At 36.7% G+C, this 20,354-nt stretch overlaps 1 protein-coding gene across 5 annotated transcripts; it reads right to left on the reverse strand.

The window, feature by feature from the left end:
- Positions 1–3,417: 3,417 nt before the first annotated feature.
- LOC126979410 (exonuclease 3'-5' domain-containing protein 2) lies at positions 3,418–20,258 on the reverse strand. Of its 5 annotated transcripts, XM_050828700.1 has the most exons (10): positions 19,541–19,956; positions 19,042–19,198; positions 18,184–18,384; positions 17,144–17,382; positions 14,477–14,629; positions 12,833–13,035; positions 11,271–11,436; positions 9,372–9,533; positions 7,895–8,059; positions 3,418–3,988 (listed from the first exon to the last, which is right to left on the reverse strand). In XM_050828700.1, exons 1-10 carry the CDS (start codon positions 19,726–19,728, stop codon positions 3,919–3,921), a joined length of 1,704 nt encoding a protein of 567 aa, XP_050684657.1. In that variant the 5' UTR covers positions 19,729–19,956; the 3' UTR covers positions 3,418–3,918. The 5 variants fall into 5 exon arrangements, 4 of the variants coding, with proteins under 4 accessions (XP_050684657.1, XP_050684659.1, XP_050684658.1 ...); XR_007732816.1 differs by lacking the exon at positions 3,418–3,988 and having other exon boundaries at positions 7,911–8,059; positions 9,372–9,529; positions 11,251–11,436; positions 19,541–20,258; XM_050828702.1 differs by lacking the exon at positions 3,418–3,988 and having other exon boundaries at positions 7,911–8,059; positions 9,372–9,529; positions 19,541–20,257.
- Positions 20,259–20,354: the final 96 nt, after the last annotated feature.

Consider the following 20,354-nt stretch of genomic DNA (forward strand, 5'->3'; position numbering starts at 1 on the left):
GCATTGATTGACTCTATCCTGAGGGGGTCTATTGGTCCCTCAGCTCCTATGGTGGTTGCTATCTCGTCATCGATGAGTGTGACTGTTGATCCATCATCCAATAGTGCGTAGGTATCTATGGTCCCTGCTGGACCCGAAGCACGTACTGGTATTATCTTCAAATATGACTGCTTGGATGTAGTCCACGCTGAGTTGATAGATTCCGTTGGCTTCTCTGACGGCTTCCTTCGGTCGCTGTGTAGCATCTTGTGATGCGTGTATTTGCAGCCGTCGATACCACATGTTCTGGACTGGCAGTGGTGAGTCCTTCCTTTGTAGCGTAGGCATCGGAAACACAGTCGACGTTCTTTCGCTATATCCCATCTTGAGCTGACTTCAACTGATTCGAATTGTTCACATGTTTCTGTCTTGTGACCTAGTTGCTGGCACACCGGACAAGAAGCTATATTTTTAGGCTTCTCCTTGACTTCTATTATTGCATTGACCCTATGAGGACGCTTCAGTATGTTCATCGCTTGATAGCTTGCTGTGTTCTCTGGTTGTGCGTAAGGTGCGCACAGATCGGCTTCTTTCTTCATAATTTTTTCGAATTTTAGCAAGTCTGGATCCTCCTTTGGTTGCCAGGCAGCGAAGTCGTAGAATCTGTATCGCAGCGTTGGTGTCAACTTCTCTATTAGTGTCTTCGAAACTTCTGGGTTGTACAGATAAAAGATGCAATTCAGGATTTTCAGTGTAGAGACGGCGTTGGTCACCCTTGTTGAGAAGATGCAGATATCTCTGGGTGATTCGTTCAGGCGTGGCAGAGCGCGGAGTGTGTCTATCTCCGAAGTTGCTATTGATTCTGGTCAGCCAAATCTTGTTTCCAGTATCTTCACTATACCTTCTGGATTGCTGTTGCTTATGAGTAAGCTCACAACTGCTTCTCTAGCTTTCCCCTTGAGGTTTCGGCGTAGACGATTCAGGTTCTCGACTGGTGAAAACGTGGCTTCTGTTTCTCGGTACGCTGCTCGAAACGGTATACCCATTTAAATGATGTAGCACAGGCCATGATATTTTGTACTAACAATTTTCTTTAAAAAACCATCCAATTAAAAAAAAATCCCTTGGTGGGATTCAGAATGTCCCAAGGCAGCTAAGGATAGAAAATTGGCTGAAAAATATATACTAGGAACACGACATTGACTAACTTTAATTGTATTTATTTATTTATTTATATAACCACACTACATCCATCATTACAGGTTTAACCTAATGCGACAAAGTAATGAACAAATAAAGTTATAACAATACTATCATTGAAACACATATTTCGTAAAAGAAAAACTTAATTAACTAGATAATATTACTCTAATTGAATACGAACTATACAAAACGCAGCTCTAGTGAGTTCACTCATCGAACAAGAGAACAGGTCTAAGTGTTCGGACATCGCGTTGAGCACCCGCAAGGCACGCGTGTGCGGTGCGCGCTGCAGAAGGTTGGTGCGTGCACGAGGCACCAATAGCAGCAGCAGACTCCAGGAGCCTAGGACTGTGTATCTTACCTCTAATTACTTTTAGTAAATACATAGCTAAAGCGACTTCTCTTCTGACCTCAATTTTGTAATAACCCACCATGCCTAACAGAAACAAAGTAGGATACAATAATGGGTAGCCCGGATATACGCCAAACTGCTTGAGATACATGAACCTAAAGAACTTATTCTGTATACGTTCAAGCATAAATTTATATTTAGCCTCATGGGGAGACCAGATTGCAGAATTACATTCCAAGTGGCTTCTAACCAGTGCATCGTACAATGCTCTCAAAGCCCCGATATTTGTAAATTGGTTTGCTAGCCGTAACATTAAACCTAAGTTACGATATGCTTTCTTGCAAATATCAATAATATGGGTCTTAAAGTTCAAGTCAGCTGTAAAACACACTCCTAACTCTCTGACCTCAGTCACCCTTTTAAGTAAGTTTCCTCCCATATGATATGGATGATGATGTGGAATATGTGATCTGCTAAATGATAATATTGAACACTTACTTGTGTTAAAATTATTTTCTATGCTCCACTTTAGAACGTTGTTTATATCCTGTTGAAGTGGCTCATAGTTTTGGTTTTCAATTTTGTAAACTAATTTTAAATCATCTGCGAATATCAATGGTGTTGACTTGGTAACTACTTGGGGTAGATCATTTATCATCAAAATATATAGTAATGGCTCTAAATTACTACCCTGACTGACACCTGAGTTTGTGGCATAGGGCTCTGAATAATATCCGTTACAGTCTACGTACTGATTTCTATCACGTAAATAGTTGGCAAAAAACTCCAGGGTATGAGGAGTGCAGCCTAAAAAACAGCTACTGCCAGGCTACTAATTATTTGCCAAAAAGAAAAAACAAGGTTGGATTAATTTTTGCCAGAGTCTCATACTCCATCTACAATGATTTGGAAACAAATTAAAAAAAGGCTCTTGTAGTTCTTTGGTGCATGACTCAAGTGTGGATCCATCTGTATGGCTTGAATCCTATTCATATGGATTGTCACCCCCTTTAGTTCCTATTGAAGACTAGTTCTCACCACCTCCAAGCCCACTCTACCCATAGACTCCCCTTCTCTTTTTTAAAAATTTCTTCTGGCACGTGATATATGTTATTGAACCAATTTCTCTGTAAATAGGTGGAGTGTGCATACATAACCGCACCGTTTATTTAGATAATCGCAAGCGCCGACAGGTCTGCGTTTACGCCTTCTGCTTCTTATTCTTGCGTCCTGCGATTAGCGCGTAATCGTAAGTGCGCCGGCACGGTGACCATGCTTTGTATAATTATTTACTCTCATCATCATCATCAGGCGGAAGACGTCCACAACTAGACAAAGGCCTACCCGAAAGATCTCCATGACAATCGGTCCTGCGCTGCCCTCATCAAAAGTATTCCGGCGATCTTGACCAGATCATTGGTCCATCTTGTGGGAGCCTACCACCACTGCGTCTTTCGGTACGTGGTCGCCATTCGAGGACTTTACTGACCCAACGGCCATCTGTCCGTCGAGCTACGCGCCCTGCACTTTGTCACTTCAGTTTTGCAATGGGAATCTAAATTCCCACAAGACCGGAATCGTTTAGATTTGTGGATTAAAGCTGTTCAAATGTTTGTTAAAACTATAAAAGTATATAAATATTATTCATAATTTTCAATGTTGTAACAATGTTCTCTACTTAGAACTGTATGAGTTGCAAGTTTTTCAAGCAGGCACTCTCTCTTTGCTCAGATCAGCAAACATAGCCGAGTAGCTCCGATGTTGGCTACAGCTTGGATCAACGGTTTAGACGAGATCATACAAAGTTACAATATTTTATCACTTTGGGATCTGTTTGATTCATGAGTAATTTATTCTATAACATGTCAAGTAAAAGACTGAAGTGTGGTTTTAACATTTATATAAGAATGTGGCATTACTGATGATATGGCATCGCAAGTACATGTTTTAGGAATTCTCTATTCCTGTATGGGTCTTTGTTGTATTGTGTAAATGTAATAGCAAGGGTCTTGTAACCAGTTGGAGGCTCCTTTGCACAGGATGCCGTCAAGATTATGAGTACCACAACGGCGCCTATTTCTGCCGTGAAGCAGTCATGTGTAAGCATTACTGTGTTTCCGTGTGAAGGGCGCCGTAGCTATTGAAATTACTGGACAAATGAGACTTGTGTCTCAAAGTGACGAACGCAGTAGTAGTGCCCCTCAGAATTTTTGGGTTTTTTAATAATCCTGAGCGGCACATCATTGTAATGGGCAGGGTTTCCCCTCTCTTAGTAAAATGCGTACATAATAACTCCACTGTTGTTTGTTTCCTCGGTTGAACAATGCAATCGACGCCTAGTTAATTTCGCAGCATATATATATTATAATACTATTCATATTATATTAAGGTCTCATTCCAATTAATTTCATATCTTCCTCTGACAACCTCCCCTCTGCTAAGCGCACACGCATTCTGCAAACAAAATAAGAAAGTAACATAATCTATATTATACATTTACCAGATAATACTAATAATAACCAGCACATTCGAACAAAACATGTTTGACTGTAAGTGGTAAGCTACATCTAAGACAAGACTTAGGAAAAATCTGGCACGAGACTCTTTTCGAGATTTTGGCGAGACAACACGTCCTGAGGATGCCTCGTGTAGAGGCGAAACACGTGTCGAATTGTTTTGAAAACAAATATTGGCGGAATTAACACTAAAGAAAACTTAAATCATTTGTATAATTATGGATTTCCGCAAAGTAACGCCTAATTCAATTTTTTTTAGGATTTCTTTTCATGATAGAATGTACATGAGATGCATTAGTATGGCCTGTTCTCAGACGTGTTAATATACATTTTTCTTTCCTATTAAGTTTTAAAATGTATTTGGTTTCACCATTAAAAACATCTCGCCTGAAATAGTGCAATTTAGAAGTTTCAGTATTCCAATTTTGGTTCATTTCTGAACGACAACTGTTTAACCTTAGTAGTGATAGATACCTAATATTAAGTGATCCTGATATGTATTGTAATGTTCTACGATTCCTTAAATTTTGAATAGTTTTTAGATTGATATAATTGTTGTAATTGTGTTTGTGGTCGCTGATAACCTTGTTGTTCTAAGCGACCTTAAATAAAGGGGAAAATAATAATAATAATTACTTTATTGCCCAAACATTACAATAATTAATAATAGTATTACAAGTTACAAATGTTTCTTAATTATTTACATATAATACAGGGAGCAAAGACAGCTCAACTAGTATGAACATACATTACATTAATTTCTAAGTAGATAGGTTGCATGGTAAAGATACCTAATAACTAATATTATATACGGCAAAACCTGTCGGGTGATTGTTTGTAAGCGAGAAATCAGATCCAATTCAGTAGTTTTTTAAAAGTTTAGACGGTTTTGGTTTTCTACATTGAGGAGACATTATATAACAGTCACAGTAAAATTAAGATTTTTGGATAAGCCCAAAATTTTAAACTAAATTAAAAAAGCACTGTCAAACACAATAGATAGATTGTTACCTTACAACATAGATTGTTTTAAATTTATTATTGCTTCAAGTCACCGTAACTATAAAGGAGAACGGGATTTTTGGGCCTGATGGTTAACAAGTTGAAATATACTTTAAAAAAAAGGGTATATTTTTCTGATGTAAAATACAAAAAACTAGCTCATTTAGCAATCTACAAACCGAAAAAACATTAAAATAAAGAAAATCGATTAAAATGTAATCGAATGAATATTTAATCGATTAAAATAACTTAAGATGCAGTTGTTTTATTTCAATAATATTAGTTAGGCGCATAGGTTGTGTTCGAATGACCATAACATTATGAATAAAATATATTATTTTCTCAGTATAAAACAGAACTGAGCAATTATTTTACTATCAATAAATCGATTTATATAAAAAATCGATACTAGTGAAATCCTTGTTCCTCAACGCTAACTTCACTTTGACAATGACAGTCTGACAGATCATATTTTCGTTTCTTCGTCATTGTCACTTCGTTTCTTTTTGTATTCGTTGAGTTACCGACTTGTTAACTACCTACCCAATTGAATTCCAAGAAAAGTTGTCTCTAGCAGTCTGTTTTACAGTTCATGTGTGAGCTAATGAGTATATATTATTCTTATCTGAGCAAATAAAACTATCTATTTATACTTACTATATTATATCTAATTACCAATTGTTGTCTTATATAATAATGCAAAAAATGTCGTTGCAGATAGTTATACGGAGGTAAGTATTTTTTATCTAAAAAAAACAAGGTTGCTACCCATCTAATATAAGTATGTGATAAATCCTCAGCAGCTAGGCATTTAATAAACCTAGAATAGATGAGCTGTCAACTCATAGTTTAAGACATAACCTCATTTTTATATCTTTGATTACTCAGCTCCTAGATTGACAAATCTTGCAAAATTTTCGGTTATGGATTATTTAAATGTTATCTTTTAAATGGTGCTACTTTCATCTTGTTATCACCTGGGCCCAGGAATGTATGGAAGCGTTTTAATCTTCGTTATGTTTTCTATTATATTTATTTAGAGTCATTATTCTCATGTAAGTGAACTTTTGTTCTTTGTGAGAAATAAACTCTTTAAAGGTTTAAACAGATAGCCTAGAGTAAGATTAAAACACCCGACAAAAAAAATATATAAAATGCGCTCTCCTTTTTTAATATGCATCATTGTATAAACATAAGAGTAAAATAACTGTAACAGTGTCATTTACTGACTGATCCCCGACAGCAGTTTTAGATCTGGAGTTCCTTTATTATGAAAATAAGCGAGGAGACGAGGAGGACGTTCAGCTGATGGTAATTGATACGCTCTGCCCATTACAATACAGTGCCGCTCAGGATTCTTGAATAACCCAAAAATTCTCCGAAACACAATAATGCTTACACATAAATAGCCGCCGTTGTGGTACCCATAATCTAGCCGGCATCCTGTGCAAAGGAGCCTGCCCCTAGTGTCACCAACAATTAAAATAGTTTGATTCACTAATGCCAAAAAATTTGACGTATGGATTTCAAAAATTAATCTTTTGCATTTATTATTATTACAAGTGCAGGGTGGTATTTTTTTCACAATGGCGCCATAACTTTATTCCCTCTATATATCCTTGATCCATCCCTTTCTCACCTAAGCCTTATCCGTCCCTACTCGACCTCTCCGACGCTCTAGTGGAGGGCTGGCCAGAGAACCACCGCTCGCGCAAGGCATAAAAAAGGCATTCATTTTCTCAAAATTGATTCCTTAAGAATTCATTTTGATGTCACTTCTAATATACCAGATACTACTACCGCTTCGGAAACAAATGGCGCTCTGAGAGAGAAGAAGCGGCGCAAGAAACTCTCCCAGCATTCTTTTTTTGCGCTCTTTTCAATAAAAATATACAATATTGTACAGTCATTTCTATCTCTATAAAATAATCATAATCTAGTCCCAGGCTGTCCGATCACTTAGATTCAGCTTTGGATTAATAGGATTTACGAGAGAGCAATTTTTTTTAAACATTTAAATTTATTTATAGATAATGCCTGAACAAGACACCGCTAATATGAGTTTTAAATACTACTACAATAATTGTATGCAGTGTATAAAATACAGTCCACACCGCCGATGGAGGATAACAGAGAATTACTAAGTAGATCATTCCTTATATTTGCTTGTGTTTAATTCCCCCCTTCTTAGCACAAAACCGATCCGCCATCACGTGGTACAATTAACTAACTTTAATTGTCACAAGCCCAAAGCATGCGCATACATAGTTTTACAACCTTCGAACCACATATTATTATACAATGTGCAAGCATTACTCAGTTTTCAAGGGCGCCGTAGCTAGTGGTATTACTATCCTGATGAGACTTAACATCTTATATCCATTTATCTTCAATCTAGAATTCAAGAATCCTGAGCACTGTAATGGGTACTGTGTATCACTTACTTGTAGGTGAACGTCTTGCTCGTCCCATCACCTATTCCCATTAAAAAAATATAAAAGTTGAAATTGAACGAGAAATGGTAATATTTATTACAAACACATGTTTTGCTGAGAAATTTCCTTTTTGCGAATCCTCGTTTGTTATCATTCTAAATTGTTAAAATAATCCTACCATGATTTTATAGAATTAATATATCTTTTTGATTGTTTTTTTGAACATTCCTATTGTTATTTTTTCTTTTATTCATATAATGTTAATAGTTTATATGTATTGTATTTGTAATAATTTGGTGGCAGTTTTACGCAAATATATTATTAAATCAACATTTACACCTTAAAAAAACAGAACACAGAACAGTTTACTTGAGCGAGTTAAGAAGTAATAAGTAAATAATGAAAACCTGTCTTCGTTGTGTTTGATAGACCACAGCTGTGGCAAGTACCGGGGCCGCATACAACTGAGGAAGTGCTCCCTCCACAACTCCTCCAGCTTCAGCAGACCCTCGTGCTGCATGAAGTACTCTACCACCTTACTCCCGTGCGCCTCATACTCCGGGTTTTCTACGCTGTTTGCAAAACGTTACCAACCTATGTATTGTATCCATACTAAGTTAGATCAGATGTCTGCTGTTTGATCCCACTATCGCAGCGCACCTCACCATCTGGATGTGTGGTGTTCCTGGTTTTTCAAACGGGCAAGAGTCTCACAGGATGTGAGACAACCGCCCATGGACATCCGCAACAATAGGTGTCAAGAGATGCGTCGCCGGCCTTTAAGGTGGGAGTATGCTCTTATCTTGAAGGTCCCTAAGTCGTAACTATTCGGGATAACAGCAGCTGAGAGCTGATTCCACAAGGTGACTGTGCGCGGCTAGTAACTTCTTGCAAAACGCGCTATTTTGCATTTGGTCGCTGGAATCAACCCGAACAGCTCTTCTGAGCAATCCCATTGATAAATGCGATAGAAGATTCAGAGAGACCCCACATCTCTACGCCATAGAATCAAGCCGATCGGATATGACTTGATCGTCGATGATTCGAACCGCTCTTCGTTGTATGCGGTCAAATGGAAGAACCTAGTACTGAGAAGCGCCCGCCCAGAGGTGAGAACAGTACTCCATGTGAGGCCGAATTTGCGCCTTATAAAGTTGCAGGTGGTGGCTTTTAGTGAAGTACTGTCTCGCCTTACTGAGTACACCAAGCATTTTAGAGGCCAGTTTGGCATTCTCTTCCAAGTGTCCACGGAACTGAATGTCGCTCGATATATCGACGCCAAGTATGCTGATACGGGCTGATTTTCAATGTACGTTCTTTTACGCGCAACTAACTATGGAATGAGTTTCCTTGGCGGTGTTTCCAGGAGGATACGACATGGGTATTTTTAGAAAAGCGCGTCTACCTATTTAAAAGGCTAACCACGCCGCTTGATTTCTCTGGTGTTGATTAACAGTATGGGCGACATTGATCGCTTGCCGTGGGGTAACCCTTTCGCTCGTTAGTCCTATTATTCTCATCAAAAAACCACTGAAATCCATTTTTGTTAATCTTTGTCTTTCTTTGATGACCCCTACCCCAAATGATTCACGAAGCCACGAAGCGTTGACGGCGTTTTCGTTGGGTGTACATTTTGAAGATACCCATGTTACTAACTTAAAAGAAGATGCTCAGGGAAATTTTTCAAATTGTTTTTTTATTTTATTGAGTATGAAAATTTATGGTGCTGGTACCACCACCACTAGAAGGTGGAATAAGAAAAAATAATTTATACTTACATGGATAGTATAATATTATAAATTTTTTGTTTTGGATTGAATTTATTTGTTTGAAAACTTTATTCAGATTTTTTTAAAGTTACAAAACAATGGCTGACATACTCACAGTACAGATATTTGAACAGCCTCTTCTAGCAATTCTTTTGTGATGTGGCTGTGCTGAGGATAATGCGCGAGAAGTTTTTCTTCCAACTCTCTTCGTCTGTCCTCAGGGAGAACATGCTTCTGCGATTGGTATAGAAGCGCGCGCGCCGCTGAACGTATCTTTCTAGAACAAATGTGATACTAAATATATGGCACAATTTACATAATTACTAAGCATAGAACGGAAGAGTCCAGTAGGAGGCTCCTTTGCACAGGATGCCGGCTAGATTATGGGTACCACAACAGAGCCTATTTCTGCCGTGAAGCAGTAATATGTAGAAATTACTGTTTCGGTCTGAAGGGCGCCGTAGCTAGTGAAATTACTGGGCAAATGAGACTTAACATCGTAATATGTCTCAAGGTGACGTGCGCAATTGTAGAGCCGCTCAAAATTTTTGGGGTTTTTCAAGAATCCTGAGCGGCACTGTATTGTAATGGGCTGGGCGCATCAATTAACATCAGCTGAACGTCCTGCTCGTCTCGTCTCTTATCGCGCCAACTCGCGAGAAAGGTGGAGAATTCTAGTCTTCGCCTTCAGGGACGTTAAGTTAGAATTGATAACCTCCTCCTTAAAAGAAGAAGTTGGTGAATAACCACTTGGCCGGCGAAAGGTTCCGAAAAGCGAGTAAAACTAGCGAAACACGACGGATTTCGTACCATTTTCTATAAAAACAACAAAAAAACAATAGTGAACTAGCTGCCCCTACAGACGTTGTTCTGTGCATAATAAATAAAATACTGTTTTCTATGAATTTGTGAATAATATTTTATAACATTAAGAATTATTTCGTTAAATATGCTCCCTGTTGTTATAATGAAATTGTTTCACAGCAGAATTGTCAAACTGTGCGTTAAAAAATTCTCACATAGAAAATATGTCCATACAAAAGAAATATTGGATATAAAAATAAATATGGGTCCCAAACCGCAATAAAAACTCCTATCTCTCAAGTTGGACTAAACTGCACTCCATGAAGTATGAACTAGGAGTTCACTGGATTAATATATATAACTAAATATTCTGTGAATATATTAAGTGCCCACTTGTTGTCGTTATCAGTATTGAACAAAAAAAACACGTTTAATGTCCCATACATTAATAATAAGCTGCCTTAATTATCTGTAGTTATAGCGGCAACATCATCTATGAAAATTTCAACTGTAACTATCGCGGTTTATGTTATGCAGCTTGGTGCAAGACAGGTACTACGGCAATGTCATCGTTTTAAGACTAAAAAAGTAAAAATTAATAACAGCTAAAGAAAAACCCCCTTATTCATAATAGTCTGCTAACTTAAAGCATTGCTAATTCCCACTCTGTCTTCTTCTATTGACCTAAGTCAGAAAGAGAAAAAACACTCCTAAGCGGCTGTTTAAAAGTTAGCGGACCATTATGATTAAGGGGGAAAGACTAAAAATAAAAAAAACACTCATTTACAGTATACTAAACTAAGAAGTTGAAAATAATTTTCAACAAACATAAACTTCGAATAGTGTGGTTATGCTAATACCACCAGCATCACGTTGACGTCAGGTATTCCGCAACCACGCGTTTTGCAAGAAATTTTTTGCCTCGCACAGCCACTTCGTGAAATCAATTACAGGCTGCTGTTTTCCCGCGCCGATGCGACTTAGGGACCTTCAAGAAAAGAGCATACTCCCACCTTAAAGGCCGACAACGCATCTCTTGCAACCCGATGTTGCGGTTGTCCATGGCAGGTTGCCTCACCACTCCCCAACTGGTGAGCCGCTTGCGCGTTTGCCACCTCTTATATAAAAAATGTAACAAGAGGTTTTTTCTGTCAAAATTATTAGAACAGCTAGTGTCGAGCGCCACCAACCAGATGCGGCGATGCCATACTTGCAGTCCGCATCCTCGTTGTACTGGGTGTAGTCGCTGGCAGTAAGCGGCGCGTCGCACATCCTGCTGAGTCGCTGACGCACGGCCTGGTCATACATGTTACTGCGCTGGTGACACACCAGGCAGAGCAGCAGCACGTCGTGCGACGAGTGCTCTTTCATTAATTCTGCGAAGTTTGTGGAAGTTGCTTGGAAACACTCGATTGACCCAGTGGAAAATACGTGACTAGGGGAGCAAGGGACGGAACTTATAAATTGGCACACGTTGGCAGCTAAAGTAGGGTTACCATACGTCCGGATTTATCTGGAGAGGCTCTCTACCTTGTCCGGTCTTATTTTAATTAGATGCAATATAGTAATAAAATTACATATTAACTATTATTTTTTATGACAATAAGGGACGAGACGTTCAGCTGGTTATTAATGGTTATTGATACGCCTTGCCCAGTCAAATGAAGCGCCGCTCAGGATTCTTGAAAAAATTCTGAGCGTCACTACAATTGCGCTCGTCACCTCGAGACATAAGATGTTAAGTCTCATTTGCCCAGTAATTGCACTAGCTACGGCGCGCTTCAGACCGAAATACAGTAATATTAACACACAGGCGCCAATGTGGTAATCTAGCCGACATCTTGTACATAGGAGCCTCCCACTGGTAAAGTCTTTAATTTTCACGAAAACGAAATCATAACAATTTTGCCGTATACACGGGCGATGCAGGTCTCTCTCGGAAAATTGTCGATTAGTGCCGGTCGCGGGATGGAGTAAATTGAACCTTATCCAATTTAACCCCCAGACGACTCAAGTTTAAGCGTTTACCACTACAAAAAACCCCATTTATCGTACCACCGCTCTTCAACAACACTTCCTTAAAGCTTAGCCTAGTTTCGGAATACTGGGTCTCGAAATCTCGAGCAATTGCCAATTCCGTAGTCATCTGGAGGGCAAAGCCAAATTCTCTTCGAAGAAACTGGGCGTTATAAATAGAGCACGGCAATACTTCAAGCCGGTCCACATTCTCGCGCTCTACAAAGCACAGGTCCGGCCACATAATATAGAGTATTGCTGTCATCCCTGGTCTGGTGCACCCCAGTATCAGCTCGATCCAATCGACCGCGTGCAACGCAGACCTTCTCCACAGTTCAGTTTTCAAGGAACTTTCTTTCACATACCACAAAGCTGTGGAATGAGCTTGCTTGTGCGGTGTTTCCGGGACGATACGGCATGGCTTCCTTCAATAAAAGCGCGTACACCTTCCTTAAAGGCCGGCAACGTACCTGTGATTCCTTTGGTGTTGCAAGAGAATTTGGGCGGCGGTGATCACTTAACACCAGGTGACCCGTACGCTCGTTTTTCCTCCTATTTCCCATACATAAAATCTTAAATTAAGCAAATTAGGTTTTCGGTTAATGATTAGTTAAAATATGCAATTTGAAAAATCTCACGACATCTCACCAAGGGGCGAAGGTATATAACGTCGGAAAACCACAACCATTGCCTTAAAACAAAATTATGAGTCAAAGTAGATATATAGTTCCCCAGGAGTATCTGAAGTAAACTCACCGGGAAAATGTTTTCTGTACTCCTTGGGCACGACATTCTTCCGAGTGTAGAAGTTGCTCTCGCCACACACCACGCACTTGTTCTCTTTCACCGCCTGGTAGTATCTGCCCACGTCTCCTACGGACCGTCCTGACGGCTCAAACCGGAGCCGCACTGTCAGAGGTGACTCCTTTATCACATCAGCTAATTCTTTCAGCACATACCTAATAAAAGATTACATCATTGCTATTTATAACTAATATTAAAAAATAAGTAAAATAAAAATTGTGTGTAGGTATCGAAATCGTAAGTACGTGCGACGGCCTCTACACAGTAGACGAGCCAGTAAGGACTCAAGAGCGATCAGTGACGCACGCGCGAGTTTTGTTCACCAACTTCACCGGTCCAGCCGACTTTTAAAAATGGAGAGAGATAAAAAAAGGCAAGCATGTTAAGGACATATTAAAAATTTTAAGGTTCCTAAAGACCCTGAAACAATCTAATTTAAAGTGATTATTATTGTAATGAAATTACTATTCATGATAGCTACCTATTTATTTCCTATACAGTAAGTAGGTTTGACTATGTCGTGGTGTTCCATCGCATACATCTGCAACTGATGAAGGTTTGACAACGAAAGAATATTATTGATTTAAAATTACGATTACATACCTATTTATATTATAGAAAAAAACTAATCAATTTTTAAAAGATGACCTTGTACTAGGTAGGTACGCGATAGAGAGGCAATTTTTAGGTAAATAAAAATGTAGGTAGAGCTGTGCGATCTGAATTACACCTTATTGTATGCCCACAAGAGTCCGTATTTCTTTAATTGATTTTGCAGAGTGAGACTTCTGTACTTGTACATTATATATTATTTGACAACGGAAAGAAGTGAAACTTCTATATGACATATCATTTTTCTACTATTTACAACTTTACAGAAATTGGGTAGATATAAAGGCTTAAGAAAATTTATATACATTTACTGAGACTTTCAGCCAAAAAGTGAGGTTAACATCAAATTATACGGAGGCAATCATTAAAACAAAAGAAACATGAGACAATACTGATTATATTATATCCCAACTTATTAGAGAGGGTTGTTAAATCAATAAACTCTAACACTAATTAAATAATTACAAAGCACTGCAATTACGAGAGGTTGAGTGGCGTACCTCGGGGTAACACTACAACGTGTGACGTAGCGCGGGTCCTGATTCAAACTGCCCGCGCCCGCGCCGGACCGTTGGGACTTTGGGTCGGCGCATGGCACCGCCTGGTACGCGATTACGAGGGAAGCGTCCGGGGGGAGGGGGACGAAAGGGTATGTTATTGGATTTATCAATTGACATATATAATGACTATCACATTTACCATAAATTCACTTGAATTTGAATAAGTTTTTTTATTTTATCCCCTTTAAACTATTATATTATTCATTACGTCACTATACTGAACTTTGATAAAAAAAAACAACATGGCGCGTAACCGAAAATCGTGACGACATTGCTATAAAATATCTCTTATACACCGATAAAGAAATTTCACTTCAAAAATATATTTTAAAAGAGCCATCAATCAATGGCTTTACTCCGCCATACTTCAAAATGGTATATACATTATAAGTATTTCACTTATATAACTAGAAACACGACTTACCACATTGCTTTTTTGTCCTCCAAAGTGCAAAGCAGCTCTCCATCGGGAGCTTCCAAGTAGCAATTATGGTACAGGGGCTTAGCTATTGATGTAGAGCACTGTTTTTTTTTAAAAACTAATTTATCATTTGGGTCCTTTAGTTTTGTTCCTGTCCTAGAATTAAAATGGAGCCATATTTCATTTTAATAGTAACTAAATTGTTCGAACATGTAGTTATAACTTACAATTACTATAACAACATCTATTAATTAATGCTTGATAATATAATACGGAATACGATAATTTCTTGTCTAAATAGTCACAATTACAATATTTTTCAATAGATTGATTACCTAGTGTGATTTTCTTATACAGTAAGGAAACAGCTTATATGAAATAAATGAAAATACAAGTCATACTGGTCCACAGAAGTATAGTAAAATTTATAATTAAATTAAAATCTCTAAATTATAAAAAAGAAAATTTCAAAGAAACTAATTATTAAAATTGAATTAGAAAAAGAAAACAGTCTGTTTAGACTACGTACTTTGACCCCGAGGAGCCACAATGTAGCTCACGGCGGCGAATTGGCTATTACTTCTTCTTCTCGTAAACAAGCTCTTAACAATAACATTATTATTAGCGAAGAAATGAAAATGGATTGAAACATTTCACTTGAACTTTAAGAAAGTTAAATTAATAAATACAACTTCAACTTTTTCAACAAAAACTTGACACAACCGCGGGCTGCGTAAAGCACTCGCTTGGACACTCATTCCGAAAGCTCGCGTTAAAATGAATAACAAATTACAAATACTTAAATAAAATGGCGAAAATAAGTAAAGGCGTAAATAGGGCATACCCCACAATTCTAGTTTATCGATACTTTATTTACAATTACTAACCAACAATCTAAACAAGGCATTAAAAACTAGAAGTTTTGTGTTATTCGATTGTTTTAACGTTTTAAACAATTATTAAATTAATGAGTGGATAAGCTTTGTAAAAAAATAGTTTACTTTTGTAAGTTCAATACTTACGAAACCACTGTTTTCTGAGTGATTTCCTGAGCAGCGAACAAGTGGAAGAACACCTTTGCACAGGATGCCGGCTAGATTGTGGATACCACAACGGCGTCTATTTCTGCCGTGAAGCAGTAATGTGTTAGCATTACTGTGTTTCGGTCTGAAGGGAAATTAGTGGGCAAATGAGACTTAACATCTTATGTCTCAAGGTGACGAGCGCAATTATAGCCACTCAAAATTTTTGGTATTTCAAGAATCCTGAACGACACTGCAATGTAATGTACAGGGCGTATCCATAACTATCAGCTGTGCGTCCTGCTCGCCTCGTCCCTTATTTTTCATAAAAAAAAAAGTAAGTTGGTATGATTTTTGATAGGTTGCTTTCAAATTACATAAAAGTAATAAATTGTTATTGTTTAATAATAATAAAGCCATTTTATTCCGAATTAAAAAAACATTTAACATATGAATAACCAATAATCTTGAGCTATAAAGTATAAACTATAAAATGTCTCTTAGTTCGGCGTGCCGATTGGCAAAGGCCGACGACAACGATTTCCACTCTTTTCTGGTTTGGGCAACTCTTTTCCAGTTAGGTCCTGCTTTCAATTTTATTTCATCTTCCCACCTTGTGTGCTGTCTGTTATTGTTTAGTTCTTCCCTTTTCACGATCATTATCTCTAAACTACTTCATAATTATCACAGAACAATTTCAAAATAGACTTAAACAGCTTATTATTTATCGATTACAACTCCCTTTAAAGAAAGCTAATTATCGATAGAAGATGTCCTTCCCTACGCCGGACGACGACCTTGCCTTTGAATAGCGCCGCAGTCAAAGAGACACCGCCGGCTTGTGTATCTCTTTGACGGCCGCGGGCGGCGCAATTCAAAGGCAAAGCGGCAACGCCTTATGATATTGAAATATTCAAGTTCATTGAATCATTGACCCAGTCACCCAAATCTTACAGGACGTTTAAATTTGTTCAAAATGAAAAGCCTACTTTTTGACAAAACCACTGCACGGATTTCGTTAATTTTTGGTATATCGTCAGCTAATATGCTAACAAGTATGTACCTACATTTATTTCATATAAGCTGTTTTCATACTGTATAATTTTTTTTTTAAACTTGGGTGTGGTTCAACCATACTAAATACAAATAACAACACATTTATTTGTGAGAAGGTATGAATAAAAGTAGTTTAATTAAAAATATTTTGGGGCTGATGTGGATGAGAGTAATGGAAACAGTGGTCCTAGATGTTCAATCTATGATTAGAATTCAGGTTCATTGCCGATGGACCCACAGAAGACCAGAAGGCTTACCATCAACTTTTAATTAGCGTTTCAATTCCGATGCAGTTCAGTTTAGGTACCTAAACTGAATCGCTAAGATACACCAAAAACTCGTTTACTAGTACTTGTATCGCCTGTTTATATATAGGTATCGACTATCGTCCTGAATGTTAACTGTATGTCTCAGTTACTGAATTACGCGCGTATAATAATGCGCCTTCATTTATAGTATATAGCTGTAAGGATTATTCTCGAATGTTCTCGAACAATGCAGGTAGTAAAGAGAATTGTAAACAACTTGGTTACAAAAACAAGCTTTTGACATTGATGTGACATTCGTAACAATACTGTGAACTTTAACTCACCCCAATTCTTTGTTTTTTGTTTTTGTCTTGGCCTTATAAGAGACATCAGTATACTTCCAACACATGTCACGGACGAAACCATCAAACTTATAAATTCTTAACCAATAGAGAGGGCCTCCGGTGTAATATAATTTATTGATTAATTTATCGAAAATCTTGATTGCAACATGAGCATCAGTTGCGGCATACATTACTTGACGTTGTGTAAGATATTCAGCAGACCAATCACTACAACGAATCTGCAATATTAACATGCATTAAAAAACATATTCAACATTAATTATTAAAGTATATCTCGTGACAGCAACAATTATATTATTATTTTAAGATTGTTGCGATTCAGACATGTTTAATAATTGTTAGAATATGTTTCACAAAAAAAGGGTAGGAAAAAACATCACATAATTACTGCAATGTTTGTCAATCCACCAGTCTCTTAGCAGTTAGCAGGGTGTATCTTATAAACACTGAATATTGTAAATTAGCCGCAATCACACATTGCTGCTGTTACAATAAAAACAAAAAAACACCAAGATGGCAAATGCCAAATTTACATTTTATTATAGCACCCTCTCTTATTTTTTTTTAATATTTAGAATTTGATGTTACAGAACACTATGTGACTCCGGCTGTCACTTTTTTCCAAACTCTGTCATAAATATTTAGTCAGTTTTAAAAAGGCATTGTCAGAGAGGCTGCGTCCAAAATAAGTAAAAGCAAATCAAATAAATTTATTATTGGTTATAAATTAAATTTTAAATAAAACACACTGTCAGTTTGAAGAAGAATGAATGCCAGAACATTGATATGTCCAGACATATTATACACCTGATATAAATAGAGTACATGTGAGGTCATCAAACAGTCTTAGTTAAACAGTGGTGTGTGTGTGTGAATAATTCCTTAACAATTTGAAACTTAAAACTAATGCACACTAGAGGTTAACAGTCAATTTCATTTTTTTTTTCATGTTTTCACAGCTGTCACATGTTGTACACTTGACTAATGTAAAAACTTATCATACTCCTCTTCGAACTTACCCTCCAATCTTTATCCAAAGTAACACCAAGCAATGAATCTGATAGTGTTGCTAGGCCACTGGGTATGTAACCACACAACTCCACGAAGTGTCGAATATCCAGTGTAGACTTCACACAAACTCCATAATCATTTGCTAAATATTTTGCATCATCTGCAGGCACTACACCCAATTTGAATATATTTTCATCTTGTAATAATGCCTAAAAAGTAGAATATAACATTGGCTACATCATGTTTAAAATGTAATTCAAGAGTAACTTCACACTCTACAGACATGTAAATAATACAATAATAAAAGTGGCATAAGTGGTTATTCTGCAAGGAATTATCATATTATATTACATTGTAACTTTTACTTGCAACACTCCAGATATTGCGGTAACAGGAGCTAAATGTCTGCAGTACATTTAAATGAAGACTATCATGCAGTGAATGCAAATTGATTCATCTACTCCACTTATTACTCTTCTGACTTTTTTAATGATAAAATACCAATAATCTTTTTCTTTTTACCTTACTTGTTTAACAAGTCAAATATTTGAGTTATTTTGATGCATCACTTTAAATACACCATAATATAACAAGCTGAAACTAAAATATAGATTAAAAGGAGTGGCAATGAGTTTCCTGCCTCTTGTTCTTGTTAGAGCTCAACCTTTCCAATAATGGTGGTAAAAACTTTGACATTTGCGTCATTTTAACCTAAAAATAAATGATTTTTCTTTCTTCCATTCTTACAAATAGATCTGCCAACAACTTGATCTTAATGTGTAACAATAATGAGTTAGAATAGTCTACAAAGTGTACCATTCCTGTATAAAAATTAAATAAAACTAGAGATTTACAAACTTACTAACCTTCAAAGCTTCAGGTATACGTTTCATTTTACAAAGTCTGAACAGTCCACAATATCCGTCCAGTGTAGAAAGTTGAAGAAGAGATACAGGTTGTCTCTTACTTCCCTTAGTCACCCATTCACAATCAAACCCTAAGGCATTGTGTTGTTTACATTTCCTATAAAAAAATAATTTAAAATAATGATTTATATAGATGATATAAACATACATTTCTACATAAGCAAAAGATCTTTTATACAAATATCAATTAATAAAATTTGAAATCATCATTATTTAATGCGTGTCTTTAAGCAACTTGATTAAAATGTGTATTACTGTTACTGTGTTTTTACATTAATTTGGCATAAAAGTTACATTTATATTATTTTAGTTAACTCAACATTTAGAGACAGTTCCAGATTACGGACTGCTGTGATTTACAATAACACGCGTTTTAATCATATAAAAGTTATTTAGCTGGATGTGGCTAATTTAAATATATTATAGTATTCAAACTTACTCCAGCAGTTTTGTTACAATATCCCAACAACTGTACTCATCTTCCGCCATTTCAACTATCAAATTTTTAAAAGAATCTTTTGCTTTCTTCCGTAGCAACTTTCTATAGAGTTTAATGCTTATATAACCAACGATAAATGTAAATCCAATCGTCGAAATATCAAGGAATTTGTTCTGGCGGTCACTCATGTTGCGAAAGTCTTTATCTAGGTATATACTTTAGTGTGAAAATTCTTCAGAGCTCGTGAGATTAAACTTTTTTAAATATTTTAGATACTGTTAAATCAAAAGTGGTACTAGTACATAAATATAGTGGTTATCTTTCTATTTCTTAACCTCAAAATAATAATATTGTGTAGTGTTTGTTTGATAATAACAACACTAACAGCTAAAACCAATACGGCCTATGGACTTGCATCCCGTGCCACTAAATAAATTAAATTAAAAAAAAAAACAATATTTAATTTGGCTGGAGTTTAGAATCCATTGGCAAGATTTTTGATAAAACAAGATTACTATTATATCACAAAAAAATCAGAAATGGAATGGTATTCATTTTGTGAGGAAACATCTACTTTACGAGATATGAATTTTTAAAGTTTTAAATATTTCATTGATGATAACCTCTTTATGAAGTTTGACTTTGACAGTTAGTGATTGCAATGAGAAATATTTGATGATTCTGTTCTTAAAAAATAATAATAATCCAAATACTTTTCCAGAAACTAAAGGTAGGTTAGGTTAAGTTAGAACATAAATACATAATATGAGCCCCGATAGTAATATTTCAGAAAACAGAATCTAGAAGACTCAAA

Source organism: Leptidea sinapis, chromosome 3 (genome assembly GCF_905404315.1).
Source record: "Leptidea sinapis chromosome 3, ilLepSina1.1, whole genome shotgun sequence".
Classification (NCBI taxonomy): Eukaryota; Metazoa; Arthropoda; class Insecta; order Lepidoptera; family Pieridae; genus Leptidea; species Leptidea sinapis.